The sequence below is a fragment of the Geotrypetes seraphini genome, chromosome 15 (genome assembly GCF_902459505.1).
Source record: "Geotrypetes seraphini chromosome 15, aGeoSer1.1, whole genome shotgun sequence".
Lineage (NCBI taxonomy): Eukaryota > Metazoa > Chordata > Amphibia > Gymnophiona > Dermophiidae > Geotrypetes > Geotrypetes seraphini.
The window spans coordinates 28,386,284-28,406,773 of record NC_047098.1 but is presented as its reverse complement, the minus strand read 5'-3'; the positions used below and the strand labels follow the sequence as shown (position 1 = coordinate 28,406,773).

At 40.6% G+C, this 20,490-nt stretch overlaps 1 protein-coding gene across 1 annotated transcript in view; it reads right to left on the bottom strand.

Annotated features, from left to right (window-relative positions):
- The window catches only part of NAGPA (N-acetylglucosamine-1-phosphodiester alpha-N-acetylglucosaminidase), a 40,665-nt gene extending 21,222 nt beyond the window's left edge, over positions 1-19,443 (bottom strand). Inside the window, exons 1-4 of the mRNA XM_033921517.1 lie at positions 19,016-19,443; positions 18,381-18,866; positions 8,137-8,276; positions 3,025-3,133 (exon numbers count right to left, since the gene is read on the bottom strand). Of these exons, the coding sequence (XP_033777408.1) occupies positions 3,025-3,133; positions 8,137-8,276; positions 18,381-18,866; positions 19,016-19,161 (881 nt within the window). The 5' untranslated portion in view covers positions 19,162-19,443. The remainder of the gene's footprint in view (positions 1-3,024; positions 3,134-8,136; positions 8,277-18,380; positions 18,867-19,015) is intronic.
- Positions 19,444-20,490: the final 1,047 nt, after the last annotated feature.

Below are 20,490 nucleotides of genomic sequence, written 5' to 3'. Positions count from 1 at the left end.
TAGGTTACTCCATGGTACACAGTAATGAGATACAAAATGTGCAAATGCATAAGCAGCTCATTAATACATAAATACTATAATATAGCTCGCAGTGAATACTAAGTGCATACTGCAAGCTGAATTATAGCCAGTAAAAAGCTGAAGTTATTCTACTAGCTGGGAGTATCAGGGCACGAAGCCAAAGCCCAGTGCTCTCAGGCTGCATCTTAGTGAAGCCAGCAACCTTTTAAAAAAACTGACACTAGAGAGCTCTTCTCCCAAACACAAGCCTATTCATGCAGCACGCTCTGAAATGAAGCCCAATCCCTGCTACTGCCCCCTCCAAACATGACCCCCTCAAGTAGTAAACCCCTACCTGAAGACCCTCTCAAACCCCTGTCCCTGTCTTCATCTGAAAATCCCTGATCCTTAATGGGCCAGGCAGGAGTGATTCTCAGTCAATCCCTTCTGTAGCCAGTGCCTAGATCCCTATGGTACTACACCTAAGGAGTCATGTTTCTGTACAAGGGATGATTTTAAGGTGGCCAAATAGAGGTAATGGCAAAAGCCAGAAGGATGCTTGGGTGCACAGATGAGGAATGGCCAGCAGGAAAAAGCAGGTGACAATGCTTATTGGAGTACTGTGTACCATTCTGGAGACCATACCATCAAAAAGATATAAACACCATGAAATCACTCGGTCAGTTACTAAAGTGGTCATTGGTCATAAAGCATATGGACCAGGGAAAGAACAGCTGGATATCAATGAAGGTGAATCCATGGAAATATTTATTTATGGAAAGGGTGGCGGATTTTTGGAACAGCCTTCCAGTGGAGGCGGTAGAGACGAGGACTGTGTCCGATTTCAAGAAAGCATGGGACAAGCACAAAGGATCTCGAAGGGAAAGAAAATGATAGAGAGTAGCTGATACAGAAGGGCAGACTGGATAGGACATATAGTTTTTATCTGCCATTATTTTCTCTGTTTCTATCAAGGACAATTGCAAGTTTTATGTTATTTACATGCAAGAACACAGAACTTTGACTCTGTCTTCTTCTCACTCCCAATGTCTTATCTTAAGGCTCTACTTCTAGTAGAGAATGATGTGGGGGGAAAATTTGTCCCCTGTCAGCTCAGCCCCGCCCCATCCCTGCAAGCCATCTGATCCCATCTGTACAAGCCTCGAATAGTTATGATTTTATACTGAATTTATTTTATTAAAGTATAAAAAGAAACGATATTCTGTACAATTGTCAATTTATAAACACAAATAATACACAGCAAGGATCAACAAAACCCTTGTCTCCCCTCCCCTTTCACAAATACTCCCTCCACTATCGAGAAAACTGAACAAGCCAAATTATTATAGAATACACATGACAGGAATAGTGTTAGGGGAGTGCAACTAGGGCAACTGTCTCCTGGTCAGAGAAAGCCCTAAGCTAGCTGGAAGCTAAAGAAGCACTGCCTGGGCTTTGCAGTCCCCAGTTATGTCTAACACCAGCTCTAGCAGGATATATATTTCAAATCTGATATATTCTAATCACAAAATAGAAAATAAAATTATTTTTTTCTACCTTTTGTTGTCTTGTCATTTTATTTTTCAATCATGTTGGTCTCGGGTACTGGTTTCTGTTTTCTTTTGTCTTAACTCACTTGCCAGGGTCTCCTGATCATTTGGCATTTCTTCTTCCTCCATGCTCACCATCCATCTTCTATCTCTATGTATTCCCCATATTCCTTCTCTGTCTTGTATGCATCCCTTTCTAGTATTTCCTCTGTGTCCATCTCCCTACCTTCATCATCTCATCATTCTATGATCCCCTCCACCAGGGCACATCTCTCCCACTCCCTCTACTGCCTCCTCCAACATTGCTTCCTCTCTCATCCCCCGGATCATGTGCATTTTTCACCATTGCCCACCAGCCCCATGCCTAACATTTCTCCTATCACCTCTCTCTAGCACCAAGCCATACCCTCCATCACTATGTTCAACATTCCTCCCCTTACATCCCCTTCAATTTGTCCCTCTGTTCCCTCTCCACCACCATATCCAACATTTCTCCCTCTCATCCTTCTCTTCCCCATGTATCTCTACCTCATTCCTTTCTCTCTCTCTCTATACCCAACAATTTTCCTCTTTCTTCCTTTCCCCATGTGTACCATCTCTTTCCCTCTCACACACCCTTTCTATTCCCTCCCGCATGTCCCAAGTTCATGCCCCCTCTCTTCCTTCTGTGTCCCCCCTCCCTGACTTCCAGTCTTTGTCCCAAATTCATGCCCCTACCATATTCCAACATGCTCCTTCCCTCCCTTACTTTCTCCCACGTTCTCCCCTCTCTCCCTTATTTGTTCCCTTCAGGGCCGTCCAGCTGGGCATGTCCCCCCTCTGCTGAAGCTGATGTCGGAGGGAGCCTTCCGGGTCAGCCGGAGATACCAGTTACCTCAACAGACCTCCTTCCAGGTGGGCTGCTCCTTCCTGCCTTCAGCCATACTTGTTTGCAGGGATGCGTGCAGTGGCTTTTGCACACCTGCATGTGGCTGACTTGGAAGCCATCTCTGCGATGGAGCAGTGAATGGCATTGTCACCATACCCGCAGCGACCAGTTGATTTTTCTCCCCATTCCAGCGGGTTACCCACGGATAACAGTCACCGTGTATAACTTCTAGCAGTGTTTGTATATAACTCTTTATCCCAGGCAGTACTCCATTCAACTGTCTAGTTTTCTTTCCTCATTCTATGGGTTTGCAAACTCTTTATTTCCCAATTACCTTCATTCACAATAACCACAGTCTCAAATAATTTTGCCTCACCTCATTCCTCTGACCTTTCCTCCAACTTTGTCATATCATTCTAGTACCTCCTCTCTTTCCATAAGCTTTTGTCCCCATATTTTCCCTTATTTCTTTCTCCCAACTTCTAATAGTGCCACATATACATTTTTCTGTTCTTTTCTCTTCTAAATGTTTCTTAAAGAAGAAATCTGAATCCTATTTACATTAAAAAATATCATAAAATGATCTAATTGAATGTTTGATCTCACCCCCTGTCACTTGTCTGTCCATCCACATGAAACAAAATTAGTCTCCCATCTCGATCATGTCCCACGGCAGTCCTGGCTGAGATAAGCTTAATAAATTGCTCAAAGGTTCCTGGATAAAAGGAGAAAATAATCACAAAATAAAGCCAGGAAATAAAATAAAACATACACAATTTTCAAATAAAATAGCAGATTCATAAACTGAAAGTATAAGCTTCTTTTGTTCTCTCCTTAGCTTCCTCAATCTAGGATTACTACTACTACTACTAATTATTTCTGTGGAGCTACCAGATTTACGCAGCGCTGTGCAGAGTCACAAAGAAGACAGTCCCTGCTCGAAACAGCTTACAATCTAAATAAGCAAGACAGATAAACAGGATGTCATGGATACAGTTAAGGGGGACGGTTAATCTGCTTGCTGGGTTGCTGGGCAGTGAGGAGTACAGAACAATCAAGCCACTTGTGACATCACTGATGAGGTTGGCTCTTATTAGTGGAAATGAGGCATTATGACATCACAATCTCAGCTCTGCTTCCCAAAGACAACCAGGATGTATTGGATACAGTTAAGGGGAACGATTAATCTACTGGCTGGGTTGGTGGGCAGTGGGGAGTAGGGTTGCCACCTGGCTTCATCAGCCATCTCAGCTAAGCATCAACATCCTACTTAAACAGTTTCCTGAGGCAGATTATATGTTTGATGTGTTTTACTTATGCTGTTATATTTACATTTATGTTTTTATTTACAATTTTTGTTTTTAATAAATGATTATTTCTCATCAATTTGATTTGCTTCTATTAACTGTATGTAGTTATTTATTTACTGTGACATTCGGAAATCTTTCTTTCTGTTCGTTTTGTCATTGGCAGAAACATGAAATGGAGACAGCCAGGGATTTCTGGTTAATTGTTTATGGACCTGTGCACCAGAAACTTCTGCTAACTTTGTTTAAACTCAGATAGCCTTGATTGAATTCTTAAAAAAAAAAATTCAACTGCTTAATTTATCAGGGACTGAAAAATATTATTTGTTAAATTTTAATTTAATCTTATGGTTTTTTTATTTCACTTATTTATTAGGGCTGCATATTAATCGTGACTAGTGTGGTAATTATTGATCATGGTTAAAAATTTTAATTGATATTAATGTGTGCTTCCTGGCTTTTCCTTCCCAGCATCTCCCCTCCCAGAACCACCCACGGCTTTCTCTCAGGTCCCCCTACCTAGTGTACTTTTGGAAAAGCAAGCACATCTTTGAGCCTACAGTGTCAGTGTCAGCCATACTCAAAGGCTGCCTGCGACCTGCACTGGACTTTTCCCTCTGACCTATCCCCCCCATTCCTGATGCAACTTCCTGTTTTAGGAAGAGCGGGACATGGGACAAGAGGGCTTTAAAAAAGCTTCTGAGAAAGATTGATGAAACTGGTACAAGAGAACAGTGGAAGGGGTAGTAGTTGGCCAAGCATTACTCGCACAGTCGCAAACATTGTTCATGTTCATAATCTTGTGTTTAATCATGAAAACCAGCCACAGACTCATAGAATGCAGTGTGAAATTCAACAGGATCTTGGAATTTCCCAAACATCAGTGAATGAAATTGTTTGCCATGACTTTCACTTTAAATGCTACAAAAAGCACAAAGCAACTGAATTAACTGAAGAGCACAAGCAAGTGAAGCTGCAGCAGGCAAAGATGCTCTTGAGTCAATTTCCAGCAAGCCTTGTCAAATTCATTGTGTTCATGGATGAAAAAATATTCACTGCTATTTTTTGTTTTGTTTTTACTATTTTTCTTTATATTATCTGATATGATGGGGAGTGGGGCTGGGATTTGATGGAGATGTGTTTACTCTGTATTCCAGATTGAGTTGTTGCTCTGTACTGTTATGTTTTTTTCCTGTTGTGCTGTATCCCAGTGAGGTGTACTTGTGGTGGTTATATTGTTTCTGTTTCCAATTATAAAATTCTAATAAAAATTGGAAAAGAAAAAATATTCACTGTTGCTGGTCCAACAAACAGCCAAAATGAAAGCATTACACTAGTATGTCAAAGAAACACATTCCTACCAGTCACTTCCTGTGTACCAGTTCAAATTTCAGCAGTTTAGTCATGGTGACCGTTGGAGCTTCAGCGCTTGGCAGAATATCCATTAACTTTATTGAACCAGGCGTAAAAGTAAGCGGCAAATATTACCAAGACATGCTGCTGATTTAGAACCTGCTTCCAAATATTAATAAGCTGTCTGAATATTTAAATGTTATTTGTATTTGCATATTTATAACTATAAACAGGAATTAATCCCTAACAGAAATCAGCTGAAAAATTATAGAATCAGGAATTTAGAACACAAGAAACAAATCTTCCAAAAACACTTAAGTCCTCAGTTGATAAGATTCCAAGAGCTCAAATAGTCTAAGAAAAAAAATGTCAAACTTACAAACAAAAAAATTTAGAATTAAATCTCAAAAGAAGAACTATCAAATATCCTATCTATGGGTTAACAGACATCTCACTCTGCCTTCTCTCAGACTGAGACAGCAGCATACAGCCTGCTTTAACAGTTTTCAAAAACAAAACAAGTTATGTATAAGTAAGGTGACCATACATCCCGTTTTGAACGGGACCGTCCCTTTTTCAGATCCCCTGTTCCGTTGTCACCACTCACAACTTTGGGACGCTGAAATGTCCCATTTTCAGAGACGGTGTCCCCGAAGCTGTGTGTGGGGCCAATGGGACAGGGAATCGTAGGAGAATGGGCTGTTTCCCTGCTTCTTTGCCAGCCGCAGCAACAACCACAAAAAACGGAAGGTACAGGTGCCGGCCCAGAAGCCTTCTCTCCGATGTCAATTCTGACGTCAGAGAGGAAGTTCTGGGCCAGCCAATCGCTGACTGACTGGCCCGGAACTTCCTCTCTGAGAATTGACATCAGGGAGAAGGAAGCAAAAAGGGCAGGGGTCCCGAGTCCCAACTGCCAGGTAATCAGCTTCCCTCCCTCCCACTCCCTCATGGCGCGCACAGTGTTAGAACACCCCCCCCCCCCACCGGATTCAGTTCATTCTAACACTGTGCACATCGCATTCCTGTCTCCTCTGAAACAGGAATAACGTAACTTCCTGTTTCAGAGGAGAAGGGAAGCCGGCGTGCACAGTGTTAGAGCGAACTGAGCCCAATACACATGCGCTCTCGTTAGTTATCTTCCTGTGGGCCATAGTTATTGGCAGGACTGTCGCTGTAAACAGTTTCTGAGGATGGTTGAGAGGGATTCTTATAGCAGTGGTAGGAAAGGGTTTGAAATATCAGGCAGAAGACACGAGGGTTGGGAGCTGCACATGGGAATATATACTCTCATCTGCAAGAAGCAAAAGAATCGCAACCGGTCAGAAAGGACGCTTTGATTTGGTCTTTTTCTGCCGTCATTTGGGCACTCATCCTCCCCATTTGTGAGTAAAATAGCTGCACTATCAGCTGGAAAGACAGCCATGGAGTAAAGCAATGACCTTAAAACACATCGTCAAGCATAGTCTTTAGAGTGACCACCCAAGAATAGACAGGACAATCGATTGAAGGGACATAAAAAGAGGGAAGATGCCATATGGAAGAGAGGGTGGACACTGGATGGAAAGGGCAGAGAGCAGTGAATGGAATGGGCGAGACAGAGGATGAACAGTAGATGGAAGGAGTAGAGAGAATGGAAGTGTGGGAGAAAGGAGGGACAGGCGCTGAATGGAAGTGTGGGAGAGAGGGGGCAGACTGAATGGAAGTGGGGGGGGAGAGGGGGAGCAGACACTGGAAGGAAGTGGGGAGGAGAAAGAAAAAAGGGCACATGCTGGATTGAGGGAAGAGGAGTAGATACTGGAAGGGGTGAGGGAAAGAGGTGGCAAGCTATAGGTAGACACAATGAAAGAGGGAAATTTAGGACTGAATAGTAAGAAAGAATTTAGACAGAGGCAGAAAATAAATAGAGAAGGAAGACCAGGGAAGAACAGGAGGAAGGGAGCAGAGAGAGAGATGCCAGAGCAGGGGGAAGGGGAGGAGACAGATACCAGATCTGAGGGGAGAAAAGAAGGAGAGAGATATGCTAAAATCTGCTGGGAGGGAAGGAGGGAGGAAGGAAGGAGAGAGAGAGGCAGAGAAGGGGGAGGGATGTAAGCAGATTAGAAAGACTAGAGAGAGAAAGGCCTGGACCAAAGGGGAAAGACAGGAGGCAGATGCAGGACTATGGGAGGTTCAGACAGAGGGGGAGAGACCTTGAGGAAGAACAGGGAGATGCAAGATCATAACAGAGGAAGGAGAGAGAGGGAGACCTGGAACAAAGGTACAAAGGAGAACTGACACTGGATTTGGGGAGGGTAACAGAGGGAAAAGAGAGAGAGATCTGGACCCAAAGGCGATGGGGCTGGATTGTGAAAGAAAGAAAGATAGGATGCACAGTCAGAAGGAAGTACAACCAGAAACTCAAGAAATCACCAGACAACAAAGGTATGAAAAATGATTTTATTTTCAATTTAGTGATCAAAATGTGTCCGTTTGAGAATTTATATCTGCTGTCTATATTTTGCACTATATTTGTCTATTTTTCTATAGCTACTGAAGTGACATTGCATATTTTAAAGTAATCTGCCTTGACATCTTTGAAAAAAACCCAAAACTCGTAAATGATAATTAACATTTTCTTTGCGTACAGTGTGCTTTGTGTTTTTTTAATTTTATGTTTACCATTATGAATTAATAAGATATTGTGTTACATGAAAAATGAATGGAAGAAATTGGGGGTGAAGCTAGGGCGGGACTGAATATTAATAGATGTCCTGTTTTGATGAAAAAAAATAAATGGTCACGTTATGTATAAGTATTATACTCTTGCAAAAGTATTTTCAGGGATTTTTGTCACTCTCTTACTTATCTAGTATATAATTTCAAGACAAAAATGATCACTTCATTGTAAACTGTCACTGTCTTCTCAAAATATTTAATCAAAACTTTGATTATAACCATATAGAAAAAGCGGTATATCAAGTCCCATCTCTTTTACCATTACTTATTCCACTTTTAATATATCACAAAATCAGACAGTGTCTTAATTTATTTGCTGCAAACATTATTTCATGCATTCTACCTGTTGTCTGGGTCTTATCACATTCAACTTCTTTGCTCTGTTGTATATAAACTTCTCCATTTCTCAGAAGCCAAACCACGCCACTCAGCAAGTGCACAAATGGATTCACTTTATCCAAAAGATCCTCTTCTGACAGGTATCTGGAATAAAAAAATGTAAAATGAGCTTTTTAGCTCACAAAAAATGTTTCTATTTTCTCATTTCATCTTTAAAATTCACTTGTTGGATGGTGAGCGGCCATAAGTCAAGACTTTATTGCCATCAATTCTGTGGATCCTAGATGTGTGGGAATGCAGGATGGGGAAATCAAACTGTGGAAATTAGTTGCTCTTGGTTGCTTGCTTTTCTTAATAAAAAGTATTACACAGGCATTCACTTGTATGCATATTCGGCCTAACAGTTTTATCTTGCTCTTTTTAAGACTGGCAGCTCAGTCAGAACCAGGACTGCTACTATCCAGCACCATTAGCCTTAATGATTACCTAAGGGGTTTTCTGTTATTTTATATACTCTCGTGACTTACCTAACCCTGACATCATAGTGTCATCCCTCTACTGGGGAGGCTTCACATTCACACTATGTCTTCTAGTTTAGGGCCCCAAGTTTAACCAATAGGTGCCATCATGAAACTCTATCCCCAAGGGCTCTGAAAGCTGCCCCCACAGCATCCCTAGCTGCTGTCACCCCAACAAAAATACACAGAAAAGAATGAAAGATTGAATATTGGCCCCAAAACAGACTAAACCAATCTGCTATCTGGTGTGTCAAAGCAGCTCCTGGTTGGTGTAGCCTGACTTTAGTACCAGGAAGAGGCAGTTGGAAAATACTGAGAATGATTTTCAGCACCTGTCAGCGCCCCAGCTGCCCTGTCCTGCCTTCGATCATTTGCGGTTTTTTCGAAATTCGCAGGTGTTTCTGGAATGGAACGCCTGCAAATTTCAGGGGAGTACTGTATATCTTACTATTGTGATTTTTTACGGACCGACTGTCTGGCTTCTGCTAGTTCATTTAGAGTTGCTATGTATACTGTATTTTTTGCTCCATAAGATACACTTTTTCTATCCCCTAAAAAGGGAGTGGAAATAAGGGTGCGTCTTATGGAGCCAATACCCCCATAGGCAGCCCAGGCACCCCCCCGGTACCTTTTTTTAAGCCCCCTTTCCGCACGCGCTCTCATGAGAACTGACTGCAGCCAATGGGGAGCGGCACGAGACCAGGCAGGAACATGAACAGCACGCACCTGCCTTCTGCGCCACTCTGTCCGACTCTAAACTGAAGAAGAGATGTCTGGTGAGGGAGACAGGCAGGAGTGTGCGTGGAAAGGGGACTTAAAAAAGGTACCGGGGGGATGTTTATGCATGTGCTGCCTATGGGGGGGTTGTGCCTGTGCTGCCTACGGGGATGTGTGTGCCTCTGCCTATAGGGGGGTGAACCTCTGATGCCTATGGGGGGAAGTGCCAGTGCTGCCTACCAGGGGGGGTGCCTACATTACCTACAGATTTTTCACTCTATAAGACCCTGTCCCGGCCTACCACTAGACCACTGGAGGCGGTACAAAGCAGAGCGGTAAGAATTTTCTTTTTCCTGGGTTTTCCTCCTCTATAGGTGGGTGCATCTTATAGAGCGAAAAATATGGGTAAGTAACATCTAGTGACTGAAGCATGTATTTTGCCACTGTTTGCTACATGTATCGCCAGTCAGCGATAGACATTGCAATATATGTTGCCATGGTACAGTGGCACTCTGTGCTTAAAATGTACCCTTTGAAATCAGTTAACTATACATGGGGAAATACGGTAATAATAAATCCTAGGGCTGGAAAAGCCCTGACCTCATAATACCTCTTCAGATCCTGTTAAGAAGAACAGAGCAACAAAAAAGGAAGGAAGGGTCCAATCTTGTCTGCAGAAAAAACACCAACCAGGAACAAACAAAGATGAACTGCAGATGTGTACAAGATGCAGGCAAAATTTATTGTGACAAATATATAACAAAAACCTTTTTACCAAACAAGGGACCCGACACGGTCCGTGTTTCGGACAAACCTTCGTCGGGGGTCCTATTAAGTACAAATACAATACAAAAATTGTTATTTAAATTATAAAAACAATATAAAATGTCATATGTGTGAACAAAATGATGTTGTCGTGTCATGCTGTCTAAAATTTGTGATATATTATACTGACTCACTTTGTTTTTTCAAAACAATATCATATCAATCAATCAAATAACTGAAGTAATTTCGTGAACACTCAGACCCACAGCTGAGGTCTCAGTGAAAAATTCACGGAGCAGCTGTTAAAGAGACCATCATCGTTGTTCACAGTCTCACCCTCCATACAACAGCTAAATAACTGCACAAAGATGGTAAAATAAAACCAACTTAGCTTTGAATGGAATGGGTAATCGATATAGCTGCTCCGGTTTCCTTTATTAATCAAGTAACTGCATACATTACAATTGCCGACCCCCCTACCCAGGTTTCGCCAACTGGCTTCTTCAGGAGGGGTACTATGAATGTAAAACAACCACATTAACACTGAAACAATTCAGTTATCACCACTTTAACTTTACATAATAATCACAATTAACTTGATGTTGCTCACAGTTGACGCATTGGCTCCTATTATTCAGGAGCAGAAGAACGAACTGGCTGAAAAATTGGATTTGTTAAAAAATCAAAACTCAGAGGAGGTGTTTGAACAAAGCACACAAGAATTAGAATTACAAATGAAAAATTATACTAGTGAACAAAAAGCTATTAAAATTAAAAAATATCATCGGGATCACATGAACTACACACGTGGATACGTTTACCCATGGATGAACAAGAAAGTTAACATTCGGAGAAGCCGACAAACAGGGAAGAAGGTGTTGTTTAAACTGTCCACCAGTGGATCCTCGTCAGAAGCAGAGGACAATGCAAGTTTAAAAGCTAAAAGTGCAGTCAAGTCAGTAGATTCTCTTCCTTTGCTACCGGACTCTTTTTTACGGTTACCACCTCAGGTGCCAGTGGAGATAACAGAGGCAGTGGATCCGGTGGTGAGACCCAAGGTAATTCGACCCAAGAAACCACTCCGCAAGTAAACACCGGAGTGTTTAATTTATCATCTAGAGTGCTCACCACAGCAGAGGAAGAGCTACTGACTAAAGGACTTTCCTTCGTACCAGTTAACAAGTATGACGCTTTTCAAAATCGAGCGTCTTTACACAGATTTTTTCGGGTACTACGTTTAAAAGCGTTTTTTGGCGAGACTTCACCTGCTCCTGATTCTGTGGAACCAGTAAGAGGTATAAAAGTGAAATCTAAGTGGATCCCACCTGGAGTACCTGATGTTTCGGTGGCTGCTTTTGAAAAAGCAGTCTTACAGGATGTAGAAAGAATTGAGACTTTCAATGTCCAGTGTGGCTCAAATTTAACTATGCAGCAATTTAGCATACTCAAGTCTTTACAGCAAGATCCTACTATCACTATCCAACGCGCCGATAAAGGCGGTGGGATAGTGATACAAGATCATCAACAGTATTGCACAGAAGCATTCAGACAATTGTTGGATGAGAGTTTCTATAGGGAGATTAATGGAGATCCTACTCAACAGATTAAAACAGTAATTGATACTGTATTACACACCGCTCGTCAAGCGGAAGTTATTACAGTCAGGGAGTTCAAGAGTTTGACTGTTGAATTCCCTGAAATCCCCTATATTTACTTCATCCCCAAAATTCATAAATCCCCCACATGCCCTCCGGGCCGTCCGATTGTGGCAGGAATTGGTTCAGTGCTGGAACCATTATCAAGGTTCATTGATAGTTTTATCTGTGAACTAGTGAGTAAGAAACAGTCTTATATACGTGACTCTTCTCACTTCCTGCAAATATTGCAGGGAAGTGATAATCATGCTTGTAAATTTTTGGTCACTGCAGACGTTGCAGCACTGTACACCAATGTGCCACAATCGGCGGCCCTGGCAATTATAAAGAAATCTATAGGCAGTGTGAATATGTCAACACAGAAGAAGGAACTAGTGGGCACATTGGCAGAATTTGTGATTTGTCAAAATTATTTTCAGTTTATAGATAGGTTCTTCATTCAGACCAAAGGGGTGGCGATGGGGGCCACAGTGGCCCCATCAGTCGCCTGCCTCTACATGTCTGAATATGAAGAAAAATATGTGTATACATCTAGGTGGTTTAACAGAGTAGGCTTCTGGAGAAGATACATAGACGACATCTTTTTTACGTGGAATGGGGAACGTCACGAGTTGGAGGAATTCCTTAAAGAATTAAATGAGGTGGATTTGAACATTTCTCTCACTCATGAAGTGAGTTCCAATAAGGTATCTTTTTTGGACATTCAGGTAGTTAAATCCCAGTTTGATTCTCAGGTGCATTTTGACACCACATTGTATCGGAAGCCCTCCGACCGTAACACACTCCTCCATTACCACAGTTATCATCCTAAGCCTCTACGGGATAGTATACCAGTGGGGCAATTTCTGAGATTGAGAAGGATTTGCTCTGACGATTGGGATTTCCATCAGCAGGCCACTTTATTATATGCAAAGTTTATAGAACGCGGCTACCCATCCAGGGTAGTCAAAACAGCATGGAAAAGAGCCCGCAACTGTCAGCGGGAATGGTTATTTCACACAAAGGAGAAAGAGAAAAGTGGAGCCCTAGTATGCGTATTGCCTTACTCTTGTAGGAGTCAACAACTCAGACAAATTATTTTAAAGCACTGGTCAGTATTGCAGGTACATGAAAGCATGAACCAACTTCCATTGTTCGCTTACACTCGAGGCCGTAATTTGGGCCAAATTCTTAAACAGCAGGCCCCCGGTCAACAGAATTATGGGGGTCCTCATGTAAGCTGTGCCCATTGTGTATACTGCTCTCATGTCCTCAATACTGACCAAGTTCTTATTCCTCAATCAGGAGGTAAGAAATTCTATTTAAGAACTAATACTAATTGTCTGTCCACTGCAGTGGTGTATTGTATAATATGCCCCTGCGGGCTTTATTATATCGGGCATACTCGGCGGGCCATCAAAACTCGAATCGCCGAACATTTAAGTAATATTAGATGTAATCGAGTGTCGGCTCCTCTTGTGAACCACTGGTATGAACAACAGCATTCAATAGAAGATGTTAAATATACAGTTATAGCTAGGACACATAAAAAAACAGGGGATGTGACTCAGTGTCTACTATATTTGGAACAAAAATTCATCTTCCAGTGGCACACTTTAACCCCAAAAGGGTTAAATAATGAAATCGAATGGTTTCATTTATAGAAGGAGCGGACTGGTCAGAGTGTAGTGATGTCAGTATGACGTAATTGAAAGGGAGGAGCATATAAGGCGGGCCTGCTGATGGAAATTCGTCGTCAAAAGCTCTTGTGTCTGTGAATCGTGTGGAGTGCGTTATGCCGGTAGGTTTGAGTGTGAATGGTGTGGCAGTTAATTGTGATTATTATGTAAAGTTAAAGTGGTGATAACTGAATTGTTTCAGTGTTAATGTGGTTGTTTTACATTCATAGTACCCCTCCTGAAGAAGCCAGTTGGCGAAACCTGGGTAGGGGGGTCGGCAATTGTAATGTATGCAGTTACTTGATTAATAAAGGAAACCGGAGCAGCTATATCGATTACCCATTCCATTCAAAGCTAAGTTGGTTTTATTTTACCATCTTTGTGCAGTTATTTAGCTGTTGTATGGAGGGTGAGACTGTGAACAACGATGATGGTCTCTTTAACAGCTGCTCCGTGAATTTTTCACTGAGACCTCAGCTGTGGGTCTGAGTGTTCACGAAATTACTTCAGTTATTTGATTGATTGATATGATATTGTTTTGAAAAAACAAAGTGAGTCAGTATAATATATTTAGTATATCACTTTGGATAAGTAAATTCCCTTGAGGTATAAGATAAAATTTGTGATGACATAAGGGAAAGACAAGTGTGTGAAACACATGCAATATAAAGAACTGCATGCATGAAAATAAGTGAAAGACAAACGTTAATATTAGGGAACACAGATACCTTCAGAAAAACATGGATAGCATAGGAAAGACATGGACAAATGGTTTCAGAAAAATATATAAAGCTTGATCCAAAAGACAAAGAGAAAAATGATGAAATACATACCAAGGTAAAAAAAGATTTGAAAAATATGTCACAAAAATTGTAGAACAGACTATCAAAAACCTAAAATAGAGGCACAAAGTTATATAAAACAATATAGTCAATGACAAATATCTTACGGCATATGAGATATAGCATATCAAAATTAATGAAACATAAGCAAAATGTACATAAACAGCACATAAATACTGCATCAATTACCTAAACTTAAACATTAATGTCAACCATAAAAACAAAATCTATACAAGGGATCTACTAAATGAATGCTTAAAAAAATGTATAATAAGGACTACAGTGCAAATAAAAGTCCCAATTAGAAAACTTTTACATAATAAAAAATTAATCATAAAACAACCATATTATACTAGAAAACATGATTGAATCCAATAATAAAGTCTTACAGCCTGTATAATCACAAAACATGAAAATCAAGCTAACATAACGTAAAAGACAAGCTTGTCTCATGGCCTCAGTTTACTACATTATATGTAGTGTCTACCTTTAGAACCATCTTATATATAAACTAGGTGTTTGGAACAATTATTGAAACATATTGTGTCATACTGATTTTTGGCCATACAAAACGTATGTAAATGAACTCTGAAGACAATATAATTGTACAGCTTGTAGATTGAAGGGGATGTAACACAGCCGAAGGAGGCTCAGAGGCACATAAATAACGGCAAAATTAGCGTAATATCTAATCGAGGGTTCAATGTAAAGGAGTGCAAAGTTAATACCGTCGGATTAGGCAAAATAGAACAAGTCAGACCACGCTACGGTAAATTTAGAATGGCCTTCAAGAGGCATATAAACAATCGCAGTTTGCCAACATATCTATATGAATAGCATTATAATAAGGCAATGGAAAATTAAAAAATGTATAAAAACGCGATGTAAAAATAACGGCATCGGATAGGGCAGATAAAACAAAGTAAATAAAGAGAAGAAACTTACCAAAATATCCGATGCGCCGAGAATCGACAACTACTGTAAAGCGTCTCAAAAAGTGAAAAGTGCTGTGAAAGATGCAGTAAATACAAGCAGACAAGAAACGGAAAAGCACAGTGCGGTGGTCGTAAACTTGTAGTAAAATAGGCTCTTAAAAAATGTAAGGATTGAGAGGCAGATGAGCCAATCAGATAGCTCATGAAAAAAAGTGATGATTGAAGGGCAACCGGACCAATTAGATTACAGATGGGCGTGTTTGAAAAAAGCACACGATTTGTGCTAGAGGGAAAAAAATGAATACTTGAGCCATATGTTAAAAAAATGTACCATATTACCTATCTGAAATGCTTATAAAAATAGCCAGTAGACATTACTTAAAGGAGAAACACCTCATAAATAAAACCAACAATACATAAATCAACTAAAATATGTATAAAAAATGTACTATAATGAATTAGTAAACAGATGGGTTAAAACACAATATAGTGACATGTAAATATATGAGAGAATCAATAGGTGACATGTAATAGTAATAGTCCAGCAATAAAGTGTGAGAGATAAACATATGGTTTCATGAAATGAAACTAAAATATGTATAAAAAATGTATATGATATCTTATAAAACAGATGGGTTAAAACACAATATAATAGCATCTAAATATATGAGAGAATAAATAGGTGACATATAATAATAATCCAGCAATGAAATGTGACATTAAAATCATAAGAAAGGATGGTAATCTATTTCTAAGTTTAGACCAGCTCATGTAATAGTATCCAGATCAAAATGGGCCTCTGTTCTGCACGAAGCAAGATATTGTCAATATCTCCACCTCTCCAGTTGTTTTTAAAGGTTTTGAAAACAATGAAGCGTAGCTCGTCAATAGTGTGGTCTAATTCTTTCCAATGTTGGACCAAAGGTGCTGTTAGAATCTCTCTCAAAATACAGCTCCTATGTTCAATGATTCTCGTTTTTATCTTCCTCTTGGTTTTACCAACATAAAGTAGTTTGCACGGACAAATGATGATGTAAATGACATACTGGGTATTGCAGTTGCTACTGAAGTTTAAATGATATATCTTGCCAGTGCGTGGGTGTTTGAAAGAAGAAGCCTGTAAAGAATGCTTGCATACTGAGCATGATGTACATGGTTGATGTCCTGTATGTTGACGCTGAACTGTCATCACTGTAGGAAGTGCGGAGGGCACTAGTTTATCTTTAAGGTTAGAGTTACGTGATAAAGCAATCATAGGTGTCTTGTCTCTGAAGCACTGATGTAATTCTAAGATCTGCCAGTGGGCTTTAATGATGCGTTTCACTTCTCCAGAAAGATGTGAGTGTTTTAAAACACAGGTGAAATCAGGTGCTTTATGTATTTTGTTTCCTGTCTGAAGTAAATCATCGCGATGTTGTAACTGAGATCTTTGATAACATTGGGAGACTACATTGGATGGATAGCCTCTTTGAACAAATCTATTAGCCATATGTGGAGCTTGCCTCTCAAATTCATCCTGTGTGGTGCATAATCTTTTAAGTCTAAGGAATTGACTGTATGGAAGATTCTTTTTTAAGGTTTGTTGATGAAAACTTGAATAGTGTAAATAGTTGTTCTTATCTGTAGGTTTTTTGTATATGGAAGTTTGAAAACCGTAATGTGTTTTAGAAATTGAAATGTCCAAAAATGATATGTGTTGTGCATGGAATTCCATTTTAAAGATAAACTAGTGCCCTCCGCACTTCCTACAGTGATGACAGTTCAGCGTCAACATACAGGACATCAACCATGTACATCATGCTCAGTAATATTCCTATTGGCCAATGTTTTTTCAATGATACTGATTGCCTCCATTTGAGGAATATTAGTATATAATGATTCGATATCCAATGTTACGAGAATTACTTCTTCAAGATCTCCATCAAAATTATCCAAGATATTAATCATATGGGCTGAATCACGGATGTATGAAGGTATTAACGGTATGTGGGGGTCAAAGAAAAAAATCTGTGAAAATTGAAAGGGGTTCTAAAACGGAACCATTGGCTGAAATGATTGGCCTCCCTGGAGGGTCTACCAATGTTTTATGGATTTTAGGCAATATGTATATAGTTGGAATGGCAGGATGTTCATTAATCAAAAACTGCTTCTCTTTTAGAGTGATGTAACCAGCATTATATGCCGTTTCAGCCAATTCTTTAATTTCTACCATTAGTTGGGGCGTGGGGTCGTTATCCAGAGGTATATAAAAAGTGATATGGAAAATCTCATAAATAAATAAAAAAAAAAAAAAGTGACATCTGTGATCTGTCTATGAATCTCGTTGATGTACTTCTCTCTATCCATAATTACTATGCCTCCTCCCTTATCTGCAGGTTTAATAACTAAATCCATATTTCTCTTAAGTTCATTGATGGCTTTGCACTCGGAGGAGTTCATATTCTGTTTATACTTTACATGTTTGTATTTCTTTTCCATCTTAGCCACATCTCTGAGAACACACTTATAGAAGGTAGTAATGACATTCTTTTAGTTCACATTATCAACAGAAAATCACCATCTATCTGAGTCTGTGAATTCCAGACTTTACCTCTAAGAAAGAAGTGCTGTTTGATTCTTAGTTAATTTTCCCACTCCCAAAGGCAGTTGACAATGCTGCAGAAAGGCAGCATTTACAGTCCGTGGAGATTGGAGTCAAGAACAATGCCTAGTAGTTAGATTTAGAACTATTGACTCCAGGGTTCTACAAAAAAACAACTAAAAAATGAAGGCAGAGAAAAATCATAAAGTTTATCCAGTCTGCAAGGATCTCTAGTACATGGCCCTGATCATATCCTCTCACTGTAATAACCAAACTACATATTTGCTGGCTTTATAAAAGTGCGGTAGAGGTTTCTACGCAGGCCAGCGAGGTAAATGCTCTGACACTCATAGAATTTCTATGAGCCTTGGAGCATTTACCTTGCCAGCCCATGGTAAAGGCTTTGTAAAAGTAGCCCCTAGTGATCAGAAAAATCCATAGGCAATTATGAATGAAAATTCATTATACCAAGATTCAATGTACTTCCCTTACTAAGCTGAAAGCCTAAAAAGGAGAAAGAGGAAATCGCAGGATTTAAAAAAAAAAAAAAAAGACAGTTTTTCTTTTAAGTTCTTACCCAAAGACCAGAGTACCATCTGTCCTGATGCCAAACTGAGCGTTCTGCATTCCTTTAGCATCATGAACCAGTTTCCCATCACTTATAACATTTCCCAGACATTCTCCAGTTTCTACATTAAAGTAACCGCCATTTTGGGCCACAAGACACTTTCTGAATTTGGCAGTTTCTTCAACAGTTGCTGTTCGATTGCTACTGCAGCCTCCTGGCCCACCAGGCTCCAACACTGAGAATGTCCTCAGAGGGTCGTTTACAAAAGTAAAATGTCCATAAACTGTTTTCTGATTCCCATTCTCTTCAGGAAACTTTGATACAAATACTTCAGTGGTAGCTACTGGAAGCACTGTATTGTTATTGCTGGGCCATGTTTCATATGTACTGTTGCCAAGAACAGACCGGCAGTCTCTAACAACTCTGTGACGGTGCTGGAGATTGTTAGAAGGAACAGGAAGATAGGGGAGTAGCAAGTCATCATTCAATGAATTTCTGAAAGAAATAAACACGAATAATTAGAGCTCGATTACAGAATGATAAAAGAATATCATACATGTTATTACTTTCGATCTTTCATGCTTTTAGGTTTTTCCCAATAAACTAGAAGAACATTTTGTGGGTTGCACACAAGCAGCTCTCACCTGGCACTGACTGTGAGACAGCCCTGCAGAATGATAAACAGCAGCACGCGCACTCTGATTCCTCTTCTTCCTGCAAACCTCACTGATTCTCCGAAATACTGCAGCATTCCTTGTGTCCTTGCCACCGTAAGTTTGGGCACTGCCATAGTGTTCGAAACACCATGGTCACATGAGACTCACTCTCTGCTCTTTGGAGATGTGACCAGCAGATCATATGATTGTCAGCTGATGACTTCTGTCAGTCCTGCCAAATGAGAGATTTTCTAGTCAACGGGGATTTTCTTTTTTTTCCCCACCTTCGAGGCTGCTAAACTATCAGCCACGATGCTCTCGCTTTTCCTTCCACATTCAACTCCTCCAGGAAAAATGAGAACGAGGAAAGCGTGCAGCGATCCTCTGCGCATGTGCACCAACGCGGAATTGACCCGGGCTTGCCTTCCGGTGACGTAGGTGCTCACTTCCGGTTCCGCAGCTACTGTCGGGGTTGTCTCTTCTTTGATAGTTCTGGTATTGTCTTAGGTTCCAAATGCTGAAGTTGCCGTCCGAGCTCACTCCAGCCTATCAAGAGCCATAAAGTCGGCCGGTAACATCCTCATGTTCCAAGATAGAGGAGGCATGCTCTGTTGATGTGACTTCTAGGATTTGGGAGGTTATTCTCTATCTTTAGACCAGGGATGTCCAACCTTTTGGCTTCCCTGGGCTGCATTGGCCGAAAAAAAAAAAATGTTTCTGGGGCCGCACAAACCCTGCAGCAAGACAGAGGAGGGAGCCGGCAAGACGGAAAACACTGCAGCGCCCTTGACCGGGGCCACACAAAGTACTTCAAGGGGCCCCAGGTTGGACACCCTTGCTTTAGACTCTCACCTGTGGACAGTATTAGTTCTGAATGCGGTAGCAAGTTGTAGTCCCTGAACGGAAGCACTTTCATCTTCTGGTTTGTTGTTTGTTTTTTTAGTTTGAGGAAGTTTCTTTGTGAACATGCACTCAGATCCTCAACCGGCTTTGATACACGCTGTAATGTCAAAGGCGAAATCCTAGTGGATAGCTTTGAGGAGACGCTTTGGGAGTGAGGTGGAACTGAGTTTGACCCTTGGTGAGAGGGAATAAGAAAGCCTGGGGTCTCTCATCCCTCTGTGAGATGTTTTCCATACAAAGCTTAACCCCCCTCTTTCCATCCCCTCCCTAACCCCAGATCCTACTTTTCCCTCTCTTGGAAACCTTCTCTGATCTAACATTGTAACCCTTCTTCCATAACTCTTTTTGTAATCCGATTTGAACCGAAAGGTAATGGCGGAATAGAAATCTGTAATGTAATGTAATTTGCGGAGAAATTGCGGTGTTAAATATTTAGCGAGGTTTACTCCTAGACAAATGATGCGAAAATAGCTATTGGGTTTGATGTTTTCCAGCGCTTCACCCAGGATGGTGGAATGCACTACCATTGACCCTGAGACAAGAAAAGAACCTTAACAACT